Source organism: Entelurus aequoreus, linkage group LG01 (genome assembly GCF_033978785.1).
Source record: "Entelurus aequoreus isolate RoL-2023_Sb linkage group LG01, RoL_Eaeq_v1.1, whole genome shotgun sequence".
NCBI classification, from domain to species: Eukaryota; Metazoa; Chordata; class Actinopteri; order Syngnathiformes; family Syngnathidae; genus Entelurus; species Entelurus aequoreus.
The window spans coordinates 41,118,650-41,145,058 of record NC_084731.1 but is presented as its reverse complement, the minus strand read 5'-3'; the positions used below and the strand labels follow the sequence as shown (position 1 = coordinate 41,145,058).

At 38.2% G+C, this 26,409-nt stretch overlaps 1 protein-coding gene across 11 annotated transcripts in view; it reads right to left on the bottom strand.

Moving 5' to 3' along the window:
• The window catches only part of ptprt (protein tyrosine phosphatase receptor type T), a 541,100-nt gene that overhangs the window by 204,972 nt on the left and 309,719 nt on the right, over positions 1 to 26,409 (bottom strand). For all 11 annotated transcript variants that reach the window (XM_062050776.1, XM_062050836.1, XM_062050792.1 and 8 more), the window contains exons 13-15: positions 23,502 to 23,604; positions 14,388 to 14,664; positions 3,301 to 3,337 (exon numbers count right to left, since the gene is read on the bottom strand). In XM_062050776.1, the coding sequence (XP_061906760.1) occupies positions 3,301 to 3,337; positions 14,388 to 14,664; positions 23,502 to 23,604 (417 nt within the window). The remainder of the gene's footprint in view (positions 1 to 3,300; positions 3,338 to 14,387; positions 14,665 to 23,501; positions 23,605 to 26,409) is intronic.

The window sequence follows — 26,409 nt, the reverse complement described above, 5'->3', positions numbered from 1 at the left end:
GCTAGTTGGCACCATACTGTAAATACTATCTAAACGGCAGACATTAATCCATGAAGATATGGAGAAGCTGCTGATGGTGTGTTTGACGGATAAACAACTCGAGGGCAATACCGTGGAAGTCCACTCTCTAAGGTAAAAGCAGTACATTATTGGTACATTACTGCATACAACTATTGTTGTTTTTTGTGTTCCATTCTGTTGTATTGTTTGTAAACATCATGTTTTTTTATCTAAACAAATAGTTTCTTTTTTTAAAAGGCATACTAGATTTTAAAATGTTGCTGTTTTGGGAGGCCAAGCATGGATTAAATAGATTTATATAAATTTCAATGGGCAACGTTGATTTGAGATAGGAGTATTTAGAGTCATAAGCTAAGTCATGGAACCAATTAAACTTGTAAATTGAGGTACTACTGTATTGTAGAAGTATTTCAATGACTATGTTGTTCAACTTACATGTCAGAATATTCAGTAAAGATAAAAAGGCATTGTTTTTAAACGGGGACGTCTAACACCGTTTTGGCAACGGTATCAGTTAAACCAGTTGTCCCCAACCAACGGTCTAGGGACCCTTACCGGTCCGTGACACATTTGCTACCGGGCCGCACAGAAACATTAATTAATTGATAAACTACCGCATTTTCTACGACTTAACTTTCGCCTGTCCCATTAAACTCACCAATAAGCTTGTTAAAATATGTATTTAACAACTCCTTTGTTATAGTACATGGGACAATGCACATTGATGGACATATAAAATGTTAATGTGCCAGATTGTAGCCAGAGGCTAATTTCCATCTGCAGTGCCCTGCAGGGTTATTGTATATATCAGGGGTTCTTAACCTTTTTGACCTGGGGACCCAACTTTTCCACTACAGAGGAGCACGAGGCCCACTCCGATGTTAACACTGAATTAATAATCTTACTCTTGATTTTGATCATATTCAACAATTATATCTAACCTACTTACAGTTTACTACCTTGTCAAATGATATACAAGCATGTGGTAATCAAAATGATTATATTATTAATTTAACAAATAAACCTTAGGCTTAGATCAGACTGATTTTAAAAAGAAGCACTAACCAAATAAAAAAATGTGTACTATACTGTGCTAAAATAAATAAACTAAATTAATAATAAATATGTTTCTTAACTAAACCGCCAATAAAATTAAAGTGCAAATAAAAATACAGCTTCACCACTTTAGTCATAATTCTGGCGCTTTAGATATGTCTCTATGACATTAGTGTCAGACTTCTGTTTGTTTTATACTGTCATTACTGCCAAAATTGGTGGAAAAGTGTTTATAACTGAGTACCGCTGCTGCCTATACGGACCACAGCTGAAAAACACATATATTACATTTTACAAAACTGGGCCCCGGCTCTATGGCTAAGAAACACTGGTATATAGTATATGCCATTAACGTGCCATCTCTTCGCAAAGAAACACGCCCAGGGCTCCCACTACTTCAGCGTTATAGTGAGTTTATTTTTTTAGCTCATTTTTTTTGGCTGTTTTTATCTTCCAGACGTGGGAAGCCGGTCCGTGAAAATGATGCATACGTTAAACTGGTCCCAGGTGGAAAAGGTTGGGGAACCCTACGTTCAACGATGCCCATCCCTGCTCTTACGGAGTTTTCATTGTGCGTGGGAAAAGGTGTATGAATTTAGGTTTAAAATTTTTCAGTCATACCTAAAGTTGCGTCCAGTGAGGGATACTGCAACCCGCGGCTCTAGAGCCACATGCGGCTCTTGAGCGGCGCCCTGGTGGCTCCATGGAGCTTTTTCAAAAATGTATGGAAATGGGAAAAAAATGGGGTGAAAAATATATTTTTTGTTGTACAATGGTTTCTGTAGGAGGACAAACATGACACAAGCGTTCCGAATTGTTAGAAAGCCGACTGTTTCATATGTTTGTGTGTATGCTTCACTGATGAGAGTATTTGACGAGCGCGATTTTGTCCTACTAATTTCAGTGGCCCTTGAACTCACAGTTATGTGGACTGTGACTCGACAGTTTGTTTACATGTATAACTTTCTCTGGCGCTGCCACAGAAAGACGTGTTTTATGCCACAGCTTCTTTGTCTCATTTTGTCCACCAAAGTTTTATACTGTAAAGTGCTTTGTTGATGTTATTGACTTGTTATGGACTGCTAATCAGGCATAATTGGTCACTAAATGACTGCAAGCTAATCGATGCTAACATGCTATTTAGGCTAGCTGTATGTACATATTGCATCATTGTGCCTCGATTGTAGGTATATTTGAGCTCATTTAATATCCTTTACTTATGTCCTCTGTGTAATTACTTTATTTTTCCATGTTTCATGACACATTATTTGTATGTAATATTGGCTGCATTTCTGATTGTTTGGGTGACATGTTGTTCCAGACCAAAGCAAACGTTAGCCAGCTTGCAAACATTGTAATAAATCCATTAGAAGAAGGCAGACTGCAGTTTCATTTAACTTGGACACACACATCTATACCGTTGGCCATTCTAAGACGGTAATTTCCAGGAGTTATCTCACCCTCTGAGAAGTTTTACTAATGTTTTTCAATGTTGTAAAAATGTGTAGAATAAATATTACATTTCAACATTTCTGTCAATGAAGATTTGTGTCAGCCTGCGACACATAGTCATTTTGATAGTAGGCTAATATAGCTAATTATCCACTTACATCATGTGTTGCCATCATTATAACACTTATAGAAGTCTTTTAATTTTTTGCGGCTCCGGACAGATTACTTTTTTTTAAATTTTTGGTCCAGTATGGCTCTTTTAACATTTTGGGTTACCGACCCCTGGTTTAAGGTATTAAATCAGACTGGCTTTTAAATACGTTATCGTTCCGCACAAGTAGCGCCGGACCATGGTCCAAACATCCGCTGGCGTCGCAGCAGTGAGTCTCTCTTCAGCATCCTCGCATACTTGAAGAGCGCCACAAAGTTAAAAGTGCTGCACGCGCATGCTGCATGGACACTCTGCACATCTCCATTAGAAAAAACACAAAATAATGATGTGAAGAATGAAGAAGGCGTTAAGAGCAAGGTGGATGTCGACGCACGTTTCAAAACGTCAATGAGATGCTTCAGGGGAGCTAACGATGTTCAGCGATGACGTAACAATGCTGAGTTGTGAAATCATGCGGGACAACGTGAAAGGGAGGTTGGGATGGGTGTGTGTTGAGTGTGTGCGTTTGATTTAGCACTTTAGCCTCACTAGCATTAGAATTGACACCGCCACATAAACAACTACATTGTGTTGTTGTGTGAGTGGAGAGCTGCTCATACCTTTGTTAGCCAGACGCACGCAGTTAATTTTGGTTTCCTGCAAAGAAAAGAGACAAGAGAGAGCATTTAGGTCACATGGTGGGAAGGCGACCACTGACTGATGCAAACAATCCCACTGCAGAGCGGATCTAAGCGCCAATAGAAGAGTTCATTCATGTCCAAATAGGGTTGTACGGTATACGGGTATACCGCGATACTAATGAATCATATTCGGTACTATACCCCCCCCCCCACGCACTACTCGTCGTCATTGCTGGTTTGTGAGCAGACGAGCATGTTCAGCAGCGCACAATCACGGAGTACTTAAAAACAGACACAGTGTGTAGACAGAAAAGGGAGAATAAACGCATTTTGGCTTAAAAACTAACAATAAAGTTGAAGTTATAACACTGAAACGCCCACCGGAAGAGGTGCTTTAAGACATGGCTAGCTAGCTAGCAGCTAAAGTCCAACCCCAGTCGGCAGTGTTTTAGCTACTTCTATATCACTAATCCTGGCCTCCATGGCAACAAATAAAGTACGTTGAAATGAGTTTCTTCTGTACGGTGGCAGGGTTCTCCCTTAGAGATAGGGTGGGAAGCTCTGTCATTCGGAAGGAGCTTCCTCTTCTTTGTTTGGATGAAGATGTTGATGTTGATTAGAGGTGTAACCACTGTAAAGCTAGGCAAGTGTTTAACAGCCAACTGACCAAGCTCTCGTCCACAGCTGCCAGAACACAAATCCTGTTAGGATGACGATATATGGGACAGGATGTTATGATGTGGTCTGCAGTCTTCTCCTCTGCACCACACTCACATGCCGCCATACACCATTTGAACATAGTTGAGCGGAAGAAGCCAACACCAGTACAAAGGCGATTAAGCCTGACCCAAGCAGGCCTGGGAAAGCATATTCCCGGTGGTGATGTACTGGCCTCAGGGATGTAATCATGGAGTCTGGAAGAATTTTCTCGCCATTCCATGTTCCATTTGTAGTACACCCAGTTTGCTAAACTGCCGTTTGACTGGTTAAAGGAGCTCAAAGTAAAGTCGCTGCTCTTCCAAATCGAGAGGAGCCAGATGAGGATGCTCGGGCATCCAGGATGCCTCCCTGGGGAGGTGTTCAGGGCACGTCCGACTCGTAGGAGGCCACGGGAAGGCCCAGGACACCTTGGAGAGTATATGTCTCCCAGCTGGCCTGGGAATGCCCTGGGGATCGCCCAGGAGGAGCTGGTGGAAGTAGCCGGCGAGAAGGAAGTCTGGGTTTCTCTGCTTAGGCTGCTGCCCCCACCACCCGACCTCGGATAAGCAGAAGAAGATGGATGGATACAGTGTTCTAAATGTTAAACTATTGTAACCAAGAGTCTGGGAAGATGTTGTGCAAGTTTGGCCGGTAAAAACTCAATAGGGGCTTTTTAAAAGTCTACAGTCTTCTCTCATTCAAACATGGACACAATCAAGAGCTCGTTTTTTCCTATTGGTCACACACTTCCAGGTTTCACAATAAACGTCACATCGGGTCCGACTGCACTAACTAAATATTGATCTCTGAAAAATGTCTTGCACTTTATTAAATGGGGATTCATGTTCCTATCATTTGCAGTAAAACCGTTGGGATCAGTGATCAGTTGGGATCAGTTAATGCTTGTTTGATTTTTGTTTTTGTCGACAATTTGATATAAGGGTAGGCGCATGTCATCCCAGGGAACATGCTTTATCAGGATCATGCAGTATGGTTGGGGGCAGCGCAGTCAGAGACAAAAATAGACTTAATAAACTAATTAAGAGAGCTGACTCTGTCGTAGGCTGCCCACTAGACCGCATTGAGGAAGTGGCTGACAGAAGAATGCTGACCAAGTTGACATCCATAATGTCCAATCCATCTCACCCCATACACGACACTGTGGAGGCCCTAAGTAGACAACGCACTTGTGTGATTACTGTGATGATTTTTCGTGGTATGCAATATGGATGTTAGTGGTTTTTTTTATGTATTTTATCTTCTATCTATACATACTGGTGAGTAATATGTAGTATGTATTACTATTTTTTTTTGTTTTTCATTGTGCTTTACTTCTTTACTTACTTTATACTTCAGGTATGTAAAAACCTGTGTTGCAACAATGTAATTTCCCTGTTGTGGGATGAATTAAAGTCTATCTCATCCTATCCTATAATCCTTAAAACCCTTCGAAAAGCTGCACTACAAAACGTGCTCATTGTAGCCATTAAACCTGACATTCTCATTTAAAAAAAAAAAAAAAAAAAAATCAGAACAAATTGTTTTATTAATTTTTGTTTTGTAGATTAAAGTATGTATTTATTTTGCTCCTGATTTGCTGGTACATTTTTTTAACTATTATTATTATTTATTGAGTTTATTTAATTTCATTTTTCAGCATGAAATGGTTCAAGTCGCTCAAATTGTTTTAATATTTTTAAGGAAATCAACCAACTTTTGTTTTTGTGTACTTGGGATCTGCCTAAGTCCGTCGATTGTGCGGATATTTATTAAATCATTTTGCTTTCCTTCATACTTCCTCCAAACGATACGTTCAGAATTTGCCCATTTTGTGACGTTTTTCCCAATTGCGACCTGCTTTACGCGAGTCCACCATTGAAGTCCGCGTTGTAGTCAATAAGCCCCTTCTTTTTTTCTATCCTCTTTTTGTGGGGCAGACTAGCTCGTACATGCACACGAACGCTCCGCTGTTGCCATTTCTAATACAAAGTAACGTATAGTCCCTAACTTTTATCTGTCAGTAGACTCGCTGTGTGAGCGATAAAAAAATACAAAACGGATGACGAGGAGAAGATGCTGTCAAAGTGGAGGCACGTAAATAAAGCCGACCACAAAACGGTGCATCCTGAAAAGACGGTCAGAAAGCAACTTGAAGATGGTCTGTATTTGGACCAAAGGACCACCATTACATGTTATGCAGACCACAAGGAGGTGTTTCAAATGTAGAAAAAATCATAGTATTACCCCTTTAAATATATATATATATATATTTTTCTTCTATTTTAGGCAAATTGATGGCCTTTAAATATTTCCTGTTACACACTAATAAACAATGTTGATTAAGTTATTCTTTGTTGTAGGTTGATCTATAATTCTTTATTTTTATTTTTTGTTGTATTTAATGTTAGTAAGGCTACAATGTTATGCAGAGGTGTACTTATAACACTTTTATAGTCAAATGATACTATTTATAGTTGCGGCAGAGAGAAGTTTCTTCTTCCTAGAGGGTCATAACAAAAAATATCTGCGAAGCACAGTTTTAATGTGCATCTCGCATAGTAGTTTCTACCAACATGATAAATGACCGTGTTGTTTATGTTATGTAGAGGGCCTCAATTACTAGTTGTGTCTTGGGCCCCCAAATGACTAATTTTGCCCATGGCTCTTTTATTCCTGATGTTTCCATCTCACTCGCCGGCTGGTGAACGCCACATTTACAGTATAAATAAATACATAATTATCTTTGTTCATTCTCTTTCCATTAGCACGCAAAAACCTGGAAACTCAATTTCACCACGCTGCGTTGATAGTCAGCGGAATGCCTCCCGTGCACAGTTAACAGTTTAAGCCGACGAGTACATTTGCATAGCGGAGGTGTTGAAAGGAAAACTTCACACGATTCAGGCAGAATTCATTGAGGAGACAAACGCTTTTGCAGCGCGCAGATTGTCAGGGACGCAACAGCTGCTCGCTTTTGTCCCCAAAAAGAAAACACATTCAAGACGGGAGATGGCGAGCTTGAACATCGAGGAGGAGCACCCAAGGGTCAACGAGTGGCAACATCCACTCTGTGCTGCCGGAGATTTACTGTTGACCCGCTGGATACAACATTAGGTACATCATCTAATTGGCTCTAATACAGTAAAACCCTCGTTTATTGCTGTTAATTGGTTCCCGGACTGATTGTCATAAATTATTTTCCGCAAATGTATTATTTTAAAATTTGGAGCGTTGAAAAAAACGGTTTACGACCGTCTAAATCCTGTTTTTAACATTACAAAATAACACCCACAAATTCATCTTTACACTCCTTTAATCGAATATAGTAATACTGATTGAGGCTGAGCCAATCAGTGGCTATTATGCTGAAGAGTGCATTCTGATTGGTTTGGTCTTATCTAGAGGCCAATGCTACTGTAGTGTTTTTGTTTTAGTTAAATTTGCAATTTGTATGCTTGAAATTGTTTAATTTAGGTTAAAAATACATAGAATATGCTTTAAAAAATGTAACATAGTTCTGCTATGTAGTGAAGCCACAATCTTTGGAGTACGATGTGGCGAGGAATGACAGTACAACAATTCTGTTTTTATCTAAATATGCGAAATATTTAGATACTATTTAGTATATATATATATATATATATATATATATATATATATATATATATATATATATATATATATATATATATATATATATATATATATATATATATATATATATATATATATATATATACATACATATACATATATATCTACACATATATATATATAAATATATATATATATATACATACATATACATATATATCTACACATATATATATATATATATATATATATATATATATATATACATACATATATATATATATATATATATATATATATATATATATATATATATATATATATATATATATATATATATATATATATATATATATATATATATATGTATATATATATACACACACATATATATATATATATATACTGTATATATATATATATATATATATATATATATATATATATACATATGAATATGCTATAAATGCTACATTTTGACCAACACTGTTAGAGAGCAATTCATTTAACAATAGTTGTACTATTGTTAAGACATACAGTAAATACTTCAGAGTAGGGCTGCAACGATTAGTTAACATAATTGACATGACCGATCATAACAATTCATCGACAAAGATTCGTTTTTGTCGACAATTTGGTTTAAAAAAAGAAAATTGATAGACAGCCAATAATGTTCATGTTTACACTTGTATTCCCTTAGGTGCATAATTGAGGCTAGATAACTGTAACAGTACTGGATAAAAATACTTTTTGCATTGAATGCTATGTTTACAGGACATCTTGCTCATTAAGTTTGTTGATTTATTTTTATATTTTAGACTTAGACTTAGACTTAGACTTAGACTTAGACTTCCTTTTATTGTCATTCAAATTTGAAGTTTACAGTACAGATAAAAACAACATTTTGTTGCATTAGCTCGTTGTAGTGCAGGATAAAAGAGCAATAAGGTGCAGATATAAATAAATAGATTACTGTACAGATAAATATATTGCACTTTTGCATATGCATCCATGTTTATGGATATATGTTTGTGTAGGACTGGGCGATATGGACAAAAAAGTATATCTCAATATATTTTTACTTAAACTCGATATTCGATGTATATCTCGATATATTTTTTGGTGAAAGTATACATATAAAGATATTCACTTTTGAGCGATATTCAGTTAAATTGAAGTGAATGACAACTGTACTGTAAACAGTCAGTGGCTCTTTTATTAACCCAGTTAGGCAAGATGGGTATTAACAGCAAAGAAAATAAACTGTTTAAGTAGCACATAATTACATAACATAAATAAAATAGAAAAATAGTATTTCTACGTAAAAAAATAACATAGCTGTGCAAATAATACAAAATGTATCAAACTCAGATAAAAAATACATTTGCAGGCAGGCACTTCTTGATTCCCTTCCTGGTTCGATGATCCGCCCTATCTTGCCTCTGATTGGCCTGTCCCTAACCAATCGTGACTCATCATAGTAAACAACCAACCATTCATGGATGTTCTTATACGTGCAAGCACGTCTTGAAAGGAGGAAGGGGAGGGGTTTAGTAGCCCATTAAGGGGAAGCGGGGGAGAACAAGGAACACAACAAATAAGCGGCGGTTGGTCATTTTAACGTGCAATAAATTAAATCGATATTACGATATTTTATCTTGCAAACTCGATATATCGCCCAGCCCTAACTTTATGGAATAATGTTAGACCATCCCTTTTTTAGCTGTTAATGTGTGTCTGTTAGAATTTAATTTACTATAATAGGTTTTAAAAATAAGTTCAAATCAAGTCGCTCAATGTCAATCAGATCATAAGCAATTGTTTGACTGGCCGACTACCGTATTTTTCGGATTATAAATCGCAGATTTTTTCATAGTTTGGCCGTGGGTGCGACATATACTCCGGAGCGATTTATGTGTGAAATCGTCACACACACGTCAGCAATCGTCACTCACACGTCAACCAATAAGAATTCGGTGGGGGAGGGTCATGGCAGAAGTGCATTGTGGGTCATGGGATGCTAACTGCTATATGCTATATGCTACTGCCGTAGCTATTAAAATGAATCACATCAACATTGGCCGTAACTTATAAAAACTGAGAAGGATTGAACTAAAATGGCATCGAAAAGGAAATCATATACTGCAGCTTACAAGCTGGACGTAGTGAAATATGCAGCAGAGAACGGCAATCGAGCAGCAGAAAGAAAGGACATACCAAAAGCGACACTGGGGAGGAAGATTTCATCGGATTTAGCGATCGGGAGTGACAGATTGTTTGGTAAACGTATAGCATGTTTTATATGTTATAGTTATTTGAATGACTCTTACCATAATATGTTACGTTAACATACCAGGCACGTTCTCAGTTGGTTATTTATGCGTCATATAGCATACACTTATTCAGCCTGTTGTTCACTATTCTTTATTTATTTTAAATTGCCTTTCAAATGTCTATTCTTGGTGTTGGATTTTATCAAATGAATTTCCCCCAAAAATGCGACTTATACTCCAGTGCGACATATATATGTTTTTTTCCTTCTTTATTGTGCATTTTCGGCCGGTGCGACGTATACTCCAGAGCGACTTATAGACCGAAAAATATGGTAATCGAAAAAACAATCGCTGATTAGTTGACTATTGAAATAATTGTTAGTTGCAGCCTAGTGTTGTAACGATACCAATATTTTGGTACCGGTACTGGTACTAAAATTATTTCGATACTTTTCGGTACTTTTCTAAATAAAGGGGACCACAAAAAAATTCCATTATTGGCTTTATTTTAACAAAAAATCTTAGGGTACATTAAACATATGTTTCTTATTGCAGTTAAGTCCTTAAATAAAATATTAAACATACTAGACAACTTGTCTTTTAGTAGTAAGTAAACAAACAAAGACTCCTAATTAGTCTGCTGACGTATGCAGTAACATATTGTTATATATTATATATTATCATTCTATTATATTGTCAACATTATTAAGGACAAGTGGTAGAACATTAATTATTAATAAACTTGTTCATTTACTGTTAATATCTGCTTACTTTCTCTTTTAACATGTTCTGTCTAGACTTCTGTTAAAATGTAATAATCACTTATTCTTCTGTTGTTTGATACTTTACATTAGTTTTGGATGATACTGCAAATTTGGGTATCAATCCGATACCAAGTAGTTACAGGATCATACATTTGGTTGTGCGGGACCGGTACGTTTCAAAGGCGATGTAGTACCGAAAATGATTTATTAGTATTGCGGTACTACCGGTATACCGTACAACCCTATTGCAGCCCTAAAATAAAGCAGAGAATGAAATATGTTGCGTGTTTAAAGTGATTCAAATCCGAATTCAGTCTCTTTTGAGTGTGCATGAAGCAAACAGCGGACGGAACAAAAGGGCTTGCTGCCAGCGTCTTTTCCATGTTGGACAGTCACTGAGAGTCCACTCGGCGGACCGCGTTCTTCTACTGAATCACCGCGCTGCTTCGTCCGCGCTGATGTTAATGAGCCAAACCTCAAGAGAATGCTAGCAGCAAAGTTAATAAATGGAGGACTAATTTATTGCCTCCATCCACAGAGGCTGCATGTTGTTTACGGTGAAGACGTGTGTGTAAGTGTGTGTGTGTGTGTGTGTGTGTGTGTGTGTGTGTGTGTGTGTGTGTGTGTGTGTGTCACACCTGATAAGAATACTGAGTGTGTAAGGGTGATGCAGCTGCAATGTGAGCGTCTCGTACATACTTATTTGTGTCCAATCATCAGGTATGAACTAAGTGAAGTATTTACTCATGACTTCTTCATGTCAACATAACTATTGGTCAAACATTACTGCATGTCTTTTCCATACAATTAATAACGATGGAACATATACATAACTACATTATATGACCATAAGTCTCTTTCAATCAATAAACAATTAGAGTCATTGGGAACTATTTTGGGGAAGACACTTTTCTAACCCCAACACACCAAGTAATCAATGTCCATAAAGTGATGCTTGGTGGAGTTTGCTGTGGAAGAACTAGCACAGGTCCAATATGGCCACTTCTGACCTCACAAATGGACAAACCTGTTGCAGAAAGTCTTTCCAGAAGAGCGGAAACTTTTCTTGCTGCAAAGGGGTAACAACTCCAACATGTACGGAGTGAGTGCAGGTTTAGCAACATCACCTGTCAGCTGCTGTGTGTGTGTGTGTGTGTGTGTGTGTGTGTGTGTGTGTGTGTGTGTGTGTGTGTGTGTGTGTGTGTGTGTGTGTGTGTGTGTGTGTGTGTGTGTGTGTGTGTGTGTGTGTGTGTGTGTGTGTGTGTGTGTACCCTTTTTGAGACACCAGAAAGGAAAAGTACCTTTCATATAAGGACCGGTGAACAAGATAGGACCAAAATCATGGTCCCAATACGGAAAATCATTGCATTTAATAGAGAATGTCTCATTTGCACCCCTCGTGGTGAAATCTATCAAAATTAGGGTGGTCCCAAAAAGAGGGATTTTTTCAAATTGACTGTGTGTTGGTTTTAAAAGTGCTCCCGCTATGGTCAACATATGAAATAACAAGTGTGTAAAGATTTGAAGTGCTCCCCCTTTGGCCAACATATGTAATAACAAGTGTCTGTAAGAAATTGAAATGCGCCCCCCTTTGGCCAAAATGTATTTAAAAACGTAAAATCAATATGTACATGGAGACATACAAAACGACGTAGAAAATGATTAAAAACCAATTACAACAACAAAAAATAAAAATAAAAATAAATTAACTAAAAGCAGTCTTTTTCTCATAATGTGTCTCTCGTAAAATTATTACTTTTTATGTAAAATTATTGCTTTTTATGTAAAATTATTACTTTTTATGTAAAATGGTGACATTTGTCATATACAATTTTGACTTGTATAACAATATTGCCAATTTTTGGAGTAAAATTATGACTTTTGTCATAATTTTGCCAAGTAAAAATTCCTATTATTATAATATTGCCCAAATGTGTAAGTTTTCTTATAAAATTGTGACTTTTGTCGAGTAAAATTACGACTCTTTTCATGAAATTGCCAAGATTTTAAGCTTTTCTTGTAAAATTGCAACTGTTATTGACTAAAATTCCAACTTTTATCATAATATTGCACAAATGTAAATTTTTTCTTGTAACATTTTGACTTGCGTTGAGGAAAATTATGACTTTTGTTTATAATACTGCACAAATTCCAAATTTTATTTGTGAAATTGTGTCCTTTTTCTTGTGAAATTCAAACTCATCATTCACAACAAGCTTTTTTATATTTGCATACTATGTATATATTATTAATGTTGTAAATACAAATCTTTATATATCTAGAAAGGGTGATCCTAAAGAGGTAGGCATTTTTCGGAGGTCTCAAGAAGGTAGGACATACAAGAATGTGTGTGTGTGTGTGTGTGTGTGTGTGTGTGTGTGTGTGTGTGTGTGTGTGTGTGTGTGTGTGTGTGTGTGTGTGTGTGTGTGTGCGTGTGTGTGTGTGTGTGTGTGTGTGTGTGTGTGTGTGTGTGTGCGCGTGTGGGTGGGTGACTTTGAGTGACAGCACTTCTTGAGCAAGCTGCGATCATTGCATTACTTGTCAAGAAAAAAAGCCATGTATTTTTCCACTTAGCCAGGTGCCAGTTGTTGTTTTTTTCTCCCATGATGTGTCACCGTTTTTTGGGCTTTCTACTGTCATTATAACAATGGCGGCTGTTTGTGTAAGGGCATCACATGAGCTGATGAGCAGTTGTAACCCATAAGAACCCAGAACCACTTGTGATGAATGCTGATGTTTTCTTCAAATTCTAATAATTATTAACTAATTAATTATTAATACAACCTTTTCCACAAATGGTACGTGGTAACAAAAAAAATGCTTTAGTGTAGGGGTGTCAAACGTACGGCAGGTTTTATCCGGCCTGCGGGATGATATTGCAAAGTATAAAAAATAGCCGACTTTTTTGAATGAAAGAAACTGCTGTTCTAAATGTGTCCACTAGATGTCAGAATAGCAATTATTTGTATATTAATAGATGATGTATGTAAACATAAAATAAACTACATGTTATTTGTGCACCAGTCGAGGAAAATGAGCAAACTACATAAATAACATCCTGTAATTAGATTTTGATATAATTTTTTATCTCGATAGATTGAAAATTAACACCAATGAATTGACTGATGAACATTATCACATAGTTTATTCAGAAAGTATAAATAACGACAAATAAAGACAGAATACTATTAACCGCAACATGTAAGTGTAAAAAAAACAACAACATTATGGTTTGTACATTTTCATAACGTGCTTGTTCTATTTTTAAACAAAGAAAACAATCTGAAGTTGTCTTTATTTTTAAGTTATTGTGTCGTGATTTTACCAGTCCGGCCTACTTGGGAGTAGATTTTTCTCCATGTGGCCCCCGATCTAAAATGAGTTTGAAACCCCTGCTTTAGTGTATTATCGCCATTTTTGCTAATGTGACAAATGCGTCACATAAGACTCGCCGAAGCAATTTTAAGGCTAAACCCAGATAGCGATATTTCTCTAGCTTGTTTTATATTAATTAATTTAATAAATATTTTAAGAACAGCTAAATTTTTAACAGTTAAATAGTAACATTATGATAATGACGCTTACAAATTGTTAAATGGCTTTGAAAAATTACTGAAAAATAAGCTTTTGGAAATTAGCTAGCTTACCTGATTTTGGGGAAGCTATATATCCTGGGATAGTCACATGACTGCCACATGACAAACACTCCATAATGTCAACCCCCCAGAAGACTCACCCCGCTGGCTCTGCTCACGGCCTGGAAGTAAATGCTGTAGCTCTTGGCAGGGGACAGCGGAGGATTCCAGAAGCCGCCGTAGCTCTTGTTGTCTCCCACCGTGAAGGGCTGCACCATGGTCAGACTCGACGGTGGCAACTCAGCCGCCATGTAGTACGGTGAGTTCAAGACGGAGGCGTTGCGGACGCTGAAGGGGGCGGCAAAGCACTCGGGGGCCTCGGAGGCGGCGCGGCGGGCCTTGGACTTGCGCTCCTCTTTCACGACGAGCTGGTAGGAACTGGTGACACAACAATATGACAACTTTTGAACAACGTGAGCACACAAAAGGAGTCCAAGGGGGCTAGGGCTCTGACCAGGGCCCTAGGCTTTTTGTGGCCCTAAACCAGATTTTTTTTGTGGCCCCATGTTGTTCTTTAATATCACTCATGTGACACGCCAGTGGTTAGGGCTGACTGCAACCTAGTGTGCTCCCTCACCACATCATGCTTCGAAGTTTGCGACTTGTAAAGGTGACTATGTGGTACGGTTGTCCCCATACCAAAACGTTGGTACCACTACCGCAGGGCCGGCCCGTGGCATAGGCCGTATAGGCAAATGCTAAGGGTGCCGTCCATCAGGGGGCGCCACGCCAGTGCCACAAATGTTGGAGAAAAAAAAAAAAAGTTGGTACTATTATTTCTAAATACAAAAAATAATCCCACGTTAATTAAAATGCAAAGTAAAGCCTATTTAATAGAAATATTATTTGTTACAACATTAGCTATTCGGTTTCTTGTGAGTATATACACTTCACTGCCGATGAGGGGGGGCGCCACCTAAAATCTTGCCTAGGGCGCCAGATTGGTTAGGGCCGGGCCTGCACTACCGGTACCAAAATGTATTTCGATACTTTTCAAAATAATGGGGACCACAAACAAAATGTCATTATTGGCTTTATTTCAAATAAAAACGATGAGATGGTGACTTGTCCAGGGTGTACCCCGCCTTCCGCCCGAGTGCAGCTGGGACAGGCTCCAGCACGTGACCCCGAAAGGGACAACCGGTGGAAAAAGGATGGATGGCTCTTATGATACATTAAACATATATTTCTTACTGCAATCAAATAACAATTTTGTCCTTAAATAAAATAGTGAACACACTAGACAACTTATCTTTTAGTAGTAAGTAAGCAAACAAAGGCTCCTACTTGGCTGCTGACGTATGCAGTAACATATTGTGTCATTTGCCATTCTATTGTTTTGCCAAATTTATGAGGGACAAGCTGTAGAAAATTGATTATTAATCTACTTGTTAATTTACTGTTAATATCTGCTTACTTTCTGTTTTAACATGTTCTATCTACACTTCTGTTAAAATGTAATAATCACGTATTTGTTTGTTCTGGTATCAATCCAATACCCAGTAGAATACAGGGTCATACATTGGTCATACTTAAAGTTCTCATGTGTCCAGGGACGTAGTTTATAAAAAAAAAAAACATAATGACAAAAGATTTTGGGAAAAGAAAAATACCAATGTACCGTATTTTCCGCACTATAAGGCGCACCTAAAAACTTCCAATGTTCTCAAAAAGCTGACGTGCGCCTTATAATTTGGTGCGCCTTATATATGGACCAATATTGAGCCACAACAGGTCTCGCAAATACGAGACCTTCTTCTACTAAGCGCTTCTTCTTCTACGGGGGAAAATGAAGTCGGCGGCTGTTTACCGTAGAAGAAGAAGCGCGCGGTGCATGCTGGGATGTATGCCTGCGCGAGGCGTGCCGTTTCATTTCCATTTGTGTGTTTATGTAAAGACCCCAAAATGGCTCCTATTAAGAGACACGCTTACGACGCAGAGTTTAAACTCAAGGCGATCAGTCACGCAGTAGAACACAGGAATAGAGCAGCAGTGGGCATGTTGGATGCCGTATTCGCCCAACTGTTTAATTCGGACACTGAAGATGAAGAATTTGAGGGATTTGTGGATGAGGAATAACTTCATAAAGTGAGCTTTACATGTTTATTTTGTGTGTTGTGTTGTGTGACATTAACGTTTGAGCAACGTTGAGTTATTGATATATTGTTATTGCTTTGCACTATTTCGAGTGTTACTATATTGTGATTGCACTAACGTTTGATTTACCATAACAGTATCAGACTGTTTATTACGTGTTTATTGAATCAGGGAAAAGTTCCCCTCCACTATGTGATATAAATGTTGCACTACATGTTATACCTTGCTGTTGTTAAAAGATAAACAAAACACCACGTCACTGACTTTACCTCGGGGGAAATAATAAAACAGCTGTTTATTCATTTTGGGAGAGAACGGAGTTGTCAGAACGCTGGTTTGTAATCTATTAATAAAGTTTGACTGACCTATCTGACTGTTTTGTTGACATTCCCTTCAGCGCAGCTCCATCTAATGGATGCATAATGTAACCCCAGCCTCTACTGTAAAGTCTATTCTATGTGCCTTATAACGCGGTGCGCCTTATAATGCGGTGCACCTTATATATGAACAAAGTTTAAAAATAGGCCATTCATTAAAGGTGCGCCTTATAATCCAGTGCGCCTTACAGTGCGGAAAATACAGTAATCATTCTAGCATCAACTTTATACGGCTCTTGGTATTGTTACAGCCATTGTCTGTGTAAATCCACCCATGTCGTTTGTTTACATTGAGGAGTGCTAGCTTGCTGTTAGCCGTGAGCTATCGTTTCCTCCTAGGGTGTGTAGTGAACCATGTTTAGGTATTCCTCGTCCTGCAGGGATGATACTTGTAAGAAACGTAGTTTAATTGTCGCCATGGAGGCGATGATTAGTGATTTAGAAGTAACTAAAACACTGCCGACTGTGAATGGACGTTAGCCGCTAGCTATCTAGTTTTACCAGCAATGTCATGACATGACGACGACGCGCCAACATGTACAGAAAAACAGAAAAGTACAGGTATTTTTTAGAAAGTATTGTACCGTTTTAATTCATTAGTACAATTAGTATCAGTATACCGTACAACCCTACTAATTGGGCTTTTTTAACGTTAAAAAGCGTATTTAGAAAGTCGTAAACATTTTTTTTATGCTCTAGCTATGAAATATTCGATTCAAAATGAATAACTCCTCATTTGTGGAAACTAATTTACAAAGGCCATCGATAAACATGGGTTACCTGCATTAGTTTATATGAAAAGGTAAATAGTTTGAAATGTTTTGCACTATTTCGAGTGTTACTATATTGTGATTGCACTAACGTTTGATTTACCATAACAGTATCAGACTGTTTATTACGTGTTTATTGAATCAGGGAAAAGTTTCCCTCCACTATGTGATATAAATGTTGCACTACATGTTATACCTTGATGTTGTTAAAATATAAACAAAACACCACGTCACTGACTTTACCTCGGGGAAAGTAATAAAACAGCTGTTTATTCATTTTGGGAGAGAACGGAGTTGTCAGAACGCTGGTTTGTAATCTATTAATAAAGTTTTACTGACCTATCTGACTGTTTTGTTGACATTCCCTTCAGCGCAGCTCCATCTAATGGATGCATAATGTAACCCCAGCCTCTATTGTAAAGTCTATTCTATGCGCCTTATAACACGGTGCGCCTTATAATGCGGTGCACCTTATATATGAACAAAGTTTAAAAATAGGCCATTCATTGAAGGTGCGCCTTATAGTGCGGAAAATACGGTAATCATTCTAGTATCAACTTTATACGGCTCTTGGTATTGTTACAGCCATTGTCTGTGTAGATCCATCCATGTCATTTGTTTACATTTAGGAGTGCTAGCTTGCTGTTAGCCGTGAGCTATCGTTTCCTCCTAGGGTGTGTAGTGAAGCATATTTAGCTATTCCTCGTCCTGCAGAGATGATACTTGTAAGAAACGTAGTTTAATTGTTGCCATGGAGGCCATGATTAGTGATTTAGAAGTAGCTAAAACACTGCCGACTGTGAATGGACGTTAGCCGCTAACTATCTAGTTTTACCAGCAATGTCATGACATGACGACGACGCGCCAACATGTCCGGAAAAACAGAAAAGTACAGGTATTTTTTAGATAGTATTGTTTTTAATTCATTATTACAATTAGTAGTGGTATACCGTACAACCCTACTAATTGGGCTTTTTTAACGTTAAAAAGCGTATTTAGAAAGTCGTAAAAAAAATGTTTATGCTCTAGCTATGAAATATTCCATTCAAAATTAATAACTCCTCATTTGTGGAAATTAATTTACAAAGGCCATCGATAAACATGGGTTACCTGCATTAGTTTATATGAAAAGGTAAATAGTTTGAAATGTCCAAGAGAAAGAATCATGTTCAGTATCTTCTAATGCAATGAAGCCAATTCAAAACTGTTGTGCCACTTTGGCATGAATTGAAAAAGTAAACACAACACATTAAATCAGCAAAAACTATGAAAAAATAAATGTTCTTCAGACACTATATGTTAAAGGAAAATATTAAGCTACAATATAAACCAAAATTGTACGGCCGTTTTAGAAATACCGACGTAAATCTGTCCAGATGACAGCGTTTGAAGGAATGCAAAATCAGTAATTATCTTCATGGGCTTTTGAATGGACACACCCACGATGCTGTTGAACCAAATTCTAACTATTACAAAGGACATGTTGACTCACCGCTATATAAACGTTTAGCGGAGGCAAAGTATATTTGGTAATTCAGTCCATCATTTTATCTTTTTTTTTCTCACTGGCACTCATCGAGGGCGGACACTCCCCTTTCCTCTCCCTTATCTCTCCTGCTTGCTTCTTTGTCTTGTCTTGTCTTACCTTTTTTGTTGCCACTTTTTGCACTGCTCTCCAAATCTAAACATTGGAACTATTTAACTGGCCTCAACGAAATTGACAAGATCTTGGGTTTGGGGGAACCTGCTTGTCGTGACGGAGCAGTTGTTGCTGGACACACGACGGACTCTTTGGAGAAGAATGAGTGCTGCGTGCCTGGCGACCCTTTTCAGTCGAGGACGTGAAGATATCTACCTATTCGGAATTATGACAACAGGACATCTGCTGATTGGCGTAAGCAATGCTCTGGTTTGTTGACAAATTGGAAGTTGCTGGCAGTCTTCTAAGTACCCCAAAGCTGCCACAAATGATTAGAGGATGCGGGAAGAACTGTGGACACTCTTGTGATTTGGATCACATCGGACTGTCTGTCCCGCAGGATTTTGAGCACCAGTCATAGACAATTTAGAGTGAAAAGCAAATTTTATTTTCACTCGCATACAAAACATTCTAACTTGGATTGTTTCCCTGGCTTCGAGACTCTCCCGAAGGACAGTGCGGTGAAGACACAACAAACTCCCTTCTTGTCTCTCATGGACACACACCTGTTGTTGTTGACTTTGGACTTATCGCCTGCGTGACATCAAGGCCGCGAAACAGAGACACACTGCAGGCTTACACACACACATGCATCCACAAAAAAATATACGCCCCACACACATACCCCACCCCCAATCCAACGCCCTAGATGCAAATCCCATAGGGGTGATGGAAGGATGGGCAGCGCCTGAGAGCTGCGGCCTTCCTCCGTAGTTCCCACTCCCTCCCCTCTGTTGCAAGTCTCGAGTTGTATGTTGTAATATGTATATGTGCTTTGCTATGGAGGTTTTTTTCCCACTCCAGACTAGGCCCCCTTGGGAGCCCAGTCTAGATTGTGTTTTTTTACTCATCCTTCCCCAGCGTTGACCTTTTTCCTATCTTTTACAGAGCGCCTTGTGGCGACCCATCAGCGTTCATGTTCTGTAACCCTGTACACTGTTTGTTTGTCTAATCTTGAACGGGTTTGTACTGAAAACAGCGTTTTGTTGTACTTGTGCAATGACAATAAAAACCTATCTATCTCAACAAGCAAACACCTGCAGAGCATGGCGACCATGTTGATGATCAGCAACTATATGCCCCCGCAGCGGTTGTGGCCCTAGACAACTGCATATAGTGTTTATGCCATGGTCCGGCCCTAGTTGTACTATGTCCCTGAGTGTGCATATTTTGAATGTGTTGTACTGTCACCGCCAGCTGCCATCTCGTGGTTTGTATTTTCAGTTCCCCTCTTTTGGCGCAGTTGACCTTGTATTCTTACTACGTTTCTCCTTCCCTCTAGAGTTTATGTGTTCCCCTTGTGGGCGGAGTTGTGAGATGTGCACAGCTGCTTCCAATTTACCCATGTCCTACTTAAGCAGCATATTGGCAGCTGGATGGCACTCGGCGATGCCACTCCTCGGCTCTCCACGCCTGACGACTTCCATGCTTCTCGTTGTTTAGCTACTTGCTATCTTGGCCATTCCCAATGCCATCCAGCTTGGTGTTGTTTTTTGTAGTTAACATGTATTGCAACTCCAACCCACGTTTAGTTTAGTTTTGTACATAGCATTTTTTGTTTATTCCACAGTGCGCATATTGTTTTCTCCTTTGTTCACTGTCGCCTTTTGTTCCCTCCTGTGAGTACATGACCTACGTAAAATAACTGTTTTACTCACCGGCCATCTGCATCCTTGGGTTTTTCTCAACTTTGTTACACATGTACATTCTCAAATCCATTGTTGTGGGAAAATGACAAACACAATATTTCTTCTTATTGTATTCGCCACATGCTATTATTAAAAGTTAGTCCTTCCCCTACCGCAATTGACGGTGGTCAGTGTCACACTCATTTTGTTTTGAGTGCACTGTCCGGATACTGACAGCGCACTGCATTCCATTGTCCTTTTGAATGCACTCAAAATAAGTGTAAGTACAAAAGTGCATGAACTGAATCACAGCAAATGTTTTTGTTTACATGCTTTTGTGTTCGTCGAGAATATATGGGAGCTCATTAGCCTTCTGTAATGACTTCCATCACACCAACAACAGAGTGTTTGTGCGACGAGGGCCAATCATCGCCTACTTTCAATAAGAGATAATTGCTGATGACCAAAACCTAATGAGGTTCCGCCCTCGCTTTGCTCTTCGAGTCTTTCAGGTTAAAGATTGATTTTAAAGTGCTGCTCCCTTCTCCAGGGAAAATCACCTCTGTGCTTGCTCTGTTTATGTCTACTGGCACCTATTTCATAGGATTTATCCCAGCATGAAAAGACTGCCAGTAATTAGAGTGCACACTTTCTTCTGCCAGAGAAAGACTGTAATTGTATTTGGGATAAATCAGGAGATTAGCAAAGGGATTTGACACAAACGAGCAATAAAACTACAAGAAGACTGCTAACAAGTTAACATTAAACTTGTTTGTTTGCCATTCAAATTGACATAAGTTTGAACTCACTAAGGCAATTTAAATTGGGATAGTGCTAGTTTAATTCAAGTAATAATAAATTAACAATTATTCCCATTTCGTCTGTAGTTTACTCCTTATTAAATGTAATTAATCTCAAATAGAAGTTGTTTTATCTTTAATAAGTTTACCTTAGACCAGGGGTCGGCAACCCAAAATCAAAATGTTGAAAGAGCCATATTGGACCAAAAATACAAAAAAAAAATCTGTCTGGAGCCACGCAAAATGAAAAGCCTTCTACAAGTCATATAATGAAGATAACACATGATATAAATATCTACATTATCTATATTAGCCTACTATCAAAATGACCATGTTTCGCAGGCTGACACAAATCTTCGTTGACAGAAATTTTGAAATGTAATATTTATTCTACCCATTTTTACAACATTGGAAAACATTAGTAAATTGCAGGCTTCTCAGAGGATGAGATAACTCCTCTAAATGACTGTCTTAGAATGGCCAAAGGTATAGATGTGTGTGTCCAAGTTAAAGGAAACGGCAGGCTGTCTTCTTCTAATGGATTTATAACAATCTATGCAAGCTGGGTTACGTTTGCTGTGGTCTGGAACAACATGGCACACAAACCACTATCTGAAATGCAGCCAATATTACATACAGATAATGTGTCATGAGACATGCAAACATAAATGTAATACACAGCGGACTTAGGAAATTAAATGAGCTCAAATATACCAACCAATGAGGCATAATGAGGCAATATGTACATACAGCTAGCCTAAATAGCATGTTAGCATCGATTAGCCTGCAGTCATGCACTGACCAAATATGCCTGATTAGCCACTCCAACAAGTTAATAACATCTACAAAGCACACCTTTGTGCATTCACGCACAGCATCAAACGTTTGGTGAACAAAATGAGACAAAGAAGGAGTGGCATAAAACACGTTTTTCTCTGGCATCGTTGAAGAAAGTTATACGTGTAAACAAACTACGGTTAGTTCAAGGACCGCCAAAATTAGGAGGACAAAATGGCGCTCGCCAAATACTCTCATCAGAGAAACATGTTTGATATAAACAGTGGGATTTCTAACAATTAGGAAGGTGTGTGTCATGTTGTCCTCCTACAGAAACCATATTAAAACAACAATATATTTTTTCCCCCATATTTTTCTGTTTTAATATTTTTTTTAAAAAGCTCCAGGGAGCCTGTGGCTCTCAAGCAGCAGGTTGCAGACCCCCGCCTTAGACAAATAATTTTTTCAAGTTGTTAATATGCTTTATGTATTTTGCTTATTAAATATGTTTTTTTCAACAGTTGAACAAAAAATGGACTCAGTCTTTTACACACATGCACACAAAATCTCAAACAAACTCTCTCCCACATGCTTAGCACTTCTGACACAGGCCCACTTTGAAAACAAAACCTAACTATATATGAAAGTTAAAAAAATCGGACTCGTAATTATTAAGCCAATAAGAGGAATCAAGACGTCAGACAGTAAATCCGATTAAACAACAGATCCGATACCCGATATTGAAAAAAAAAAGTTCAATTATTGTTGGAGTTATTATTATATTTATATTACTTATAAAACATGGAAAAAATGTGACTCCGAGAATGACACATGGTAGCAAATGGAGAGATGGATGGAAAATAAAGAATAATGTATAAAATATGTTTTTTGTCTTTTTTCCAGGGCTTTAGGGATATGCTGTAAAGTATAACAGTACACCATGGCTCCAAAGTCAGCATTCCTTTTTTTACTTTGTTGGAAACTAACACATTGACAGTATGCAAATTGTTTTGTGTTGACGCTTGGAGAGGATTAAAAAAACGGGCAATTAGGTGGGAACAGGTTACCTGATGGGCGCTCCGCGAGAGTTGGCGGGCTTGAGCAAGATGGTTATGGTTGACTCGGTCTCGTTCAGCGGCGCCTCAGACTCATACTTGGGCATCGTGGGGGCTGAAGAGAAGACAGCAGGGTGTCAAATACCAGAGGTGGGACCAAGTCATTGCTTTGCAAGTCACAAGTAAGTCTCAAGTCTTTGCCCTCAAGTCTCGAGTCAAGTCCCGAGTCAAGTCCAAAGTCAAGACTGGAAAGTCTCAAGTCAAGTCCCAAGTCCTGCATTTTGAGTTTCGAGTCCTTTCAAGTCCTTTTAACCACAGACCAATACATTTACACATATTGTGTATGCTTTTAAAACGCTGTATTTATTTATTAAAACAAGTGCATTTGAAATTGCAGGAAAAAAATAGTGCTGACATTGCACTTCATAACAGCACTATTAACCAGTCAATTTAAACATTTAACTCATTCCTTTACAGAATAAACACATTTGAAAAAACAAGTGCAACTGTACTTATTTGTACAAAAGTGCTAACATTGTATTTCCATGGCATATTGTATTGTAACTAGTTCCACAGCAGTTTCTATCCTGTTCTTACCTTATCTCATTGATCTCATCTCATACTGTATGTGTGTTTATGTGTGCGTACACATGAAAAACATAACAAATACATGAACAAAACAATGAACAGAGTTGTACTTTTTAGATGTCAGGGCCCTATGCAATATGTACACATATTCTTAATATAGTATACATTTTAACTGACCTTTATTTGACTATGTTTGTCTTTTGGTAGGTGGCTAAAATACGCGGTGCTGCTGGCCGCTGTCTAACATTAAGTTACTGTGTGTGATACATTGACTAACGTAACGTTATGTCTAGGTACCTCATGCAACCCTGCTTAAAACAAATCACTTGACAAAAAGTATGAATAAGGTAGCAAACTGCAGTGGACGCAACAGATTGCCGTGTTTGCAATGATGTTATAACCACAGACATCTTATAAGTAGACGCAGCATTGGCTGCTGTGATGCGAGAAATTCGTCTGCCATCTTGAAGTGGTGATGAGGAGCCGGCGAGCAGCCTAAACTAACAGTTGACAGGTAGGAAACAAAGATGCCGAGCTGGTGTTCAGCGTTTTTCTACTCAAATGAGCTGACTGTTGAAAATAGGAATCGGGGGATTACTTTTCACAAGTAAGATTTAACATTAACGTACTATTGGTTGTATTTTATGAAAATAATATTACCACAGAGTTGAGAAGGAGCAAAGATCTTCAATATTTGTATGTGAAAATCACAAAGAAATCTTCTGGGGGAGGATGACCCCCTACAGGGGTTTGGTTTACAAACTTTCAGCCCCATCTAAAACTAAATTCACCAGCCGCCACTGATGATGATGCATTCTCATTTTAGGCAAAATATAAGACAATACTTTCTTAACAGTATAATTGTAACCAGGAATAAGTCTTCAAGTAACAATATTCAAATACTAACATTGCTGGGTAAAACAGAATTTGGTTTTATTCTGAATCCAATGAAACAGATTGGTGGTTTTAGCTGATATAAAGACTTTCAGGTGTTTAATAACCGGTATGTCTATGTTTAAGTATTTGGCAGACGCTTTTATCCAAAGCGACATACATAAAAAATACATATATAACAATCACTGTAAACATGATAATTTAAGGGAAGAATGTAATACAAAATATCAATACAAAGTGTCAAGACAGAATAAACTCTCTGCTGCTGCAGCAACAGAGATACGGTCTATAAGATATATAGATATCTAATGTATTCATACATTGTTTATGTAGCATGTATATATAACCTAATCATATTGTTTCTTCAACTTAAAAATAGCTGACCGTTTTTTTCCCCTTCTCTGGGATTATATTACCAGTTTTGATCTCGGACGTCTGGTCACTTATAGCATATAAGAATATTCTATTAATGTTAAGCAAACTATGAATAATAAAACACGCCAAAACATGTGTCCGTTATCATAGCTACACGTATGACAAAAAAGCATGTGAAAATCAGTGGTATTCAGTGAGGTAAAATGAATTAAATGCGCTGACAGTTCATTGCTCCTGCCAAATGAATTGCACTGATTGAAGCGGATCACCACTCCAAGATGGCGGCCCCGCATCTCGTCTGCGCCAGTAGGCAGTAGCGCTCGATGCTGCGTCTACTTATAAGATGTCTATGGTTATAACGTTAGCAGTGAGTTTACAGCCTCACTGATTTAACTACACAGCAAATAAAAGTCACGTTACTTAGCCAATAAACGTTATCTTACATTCAAAACTTACCCTTCTTTGTGCAACTTCAAATGTCGAACGAAGTTGGAAGTTGTTGCATCTCCGTCTGTAATATTCCACCTGCGTGATTTGCATACGGCAATTCGTTTTTTGTTGACCATGTCGTAGTTTTTATACCCGAAGGAAAACCAACTTTGGCATAATTGTTTCTCACTGCTGCGTTGTTTGACAACTCTTGTTCATTGGTTGTCCTGCAATTTGATTGGATGAATGCTGTGTGATGAAAACAACGTAGATCTAATCTGATTGGCTGTTGTACTGAGAGCACACACGCTGACAGGAACAACACGCTGATAGACACAGACGAAGAAAATGAAAAATACGGAGCGCTCCCAAATAACTTTTTAAGCTTTGGGTTTTGGGGAAAGTAGCAAGTCATGTCAAGTCAAAAGGCTCAAGTCCAAGTGAAGTCACAAGTCATTGATGTTAAAGTCTAAGTCGAGTTGCAAGTCTCTTTACATTTTGTCAAGTCGAGTCTAAAGTCATCAAATTCATGACTCGAGTCTGACTCGAGTCCAAGTCATGTGACTCGAGTCCACACCTCTGTCAAATACTGTTTACTGAACAACACCACCAAAAACACAAAAAATAAGATGTC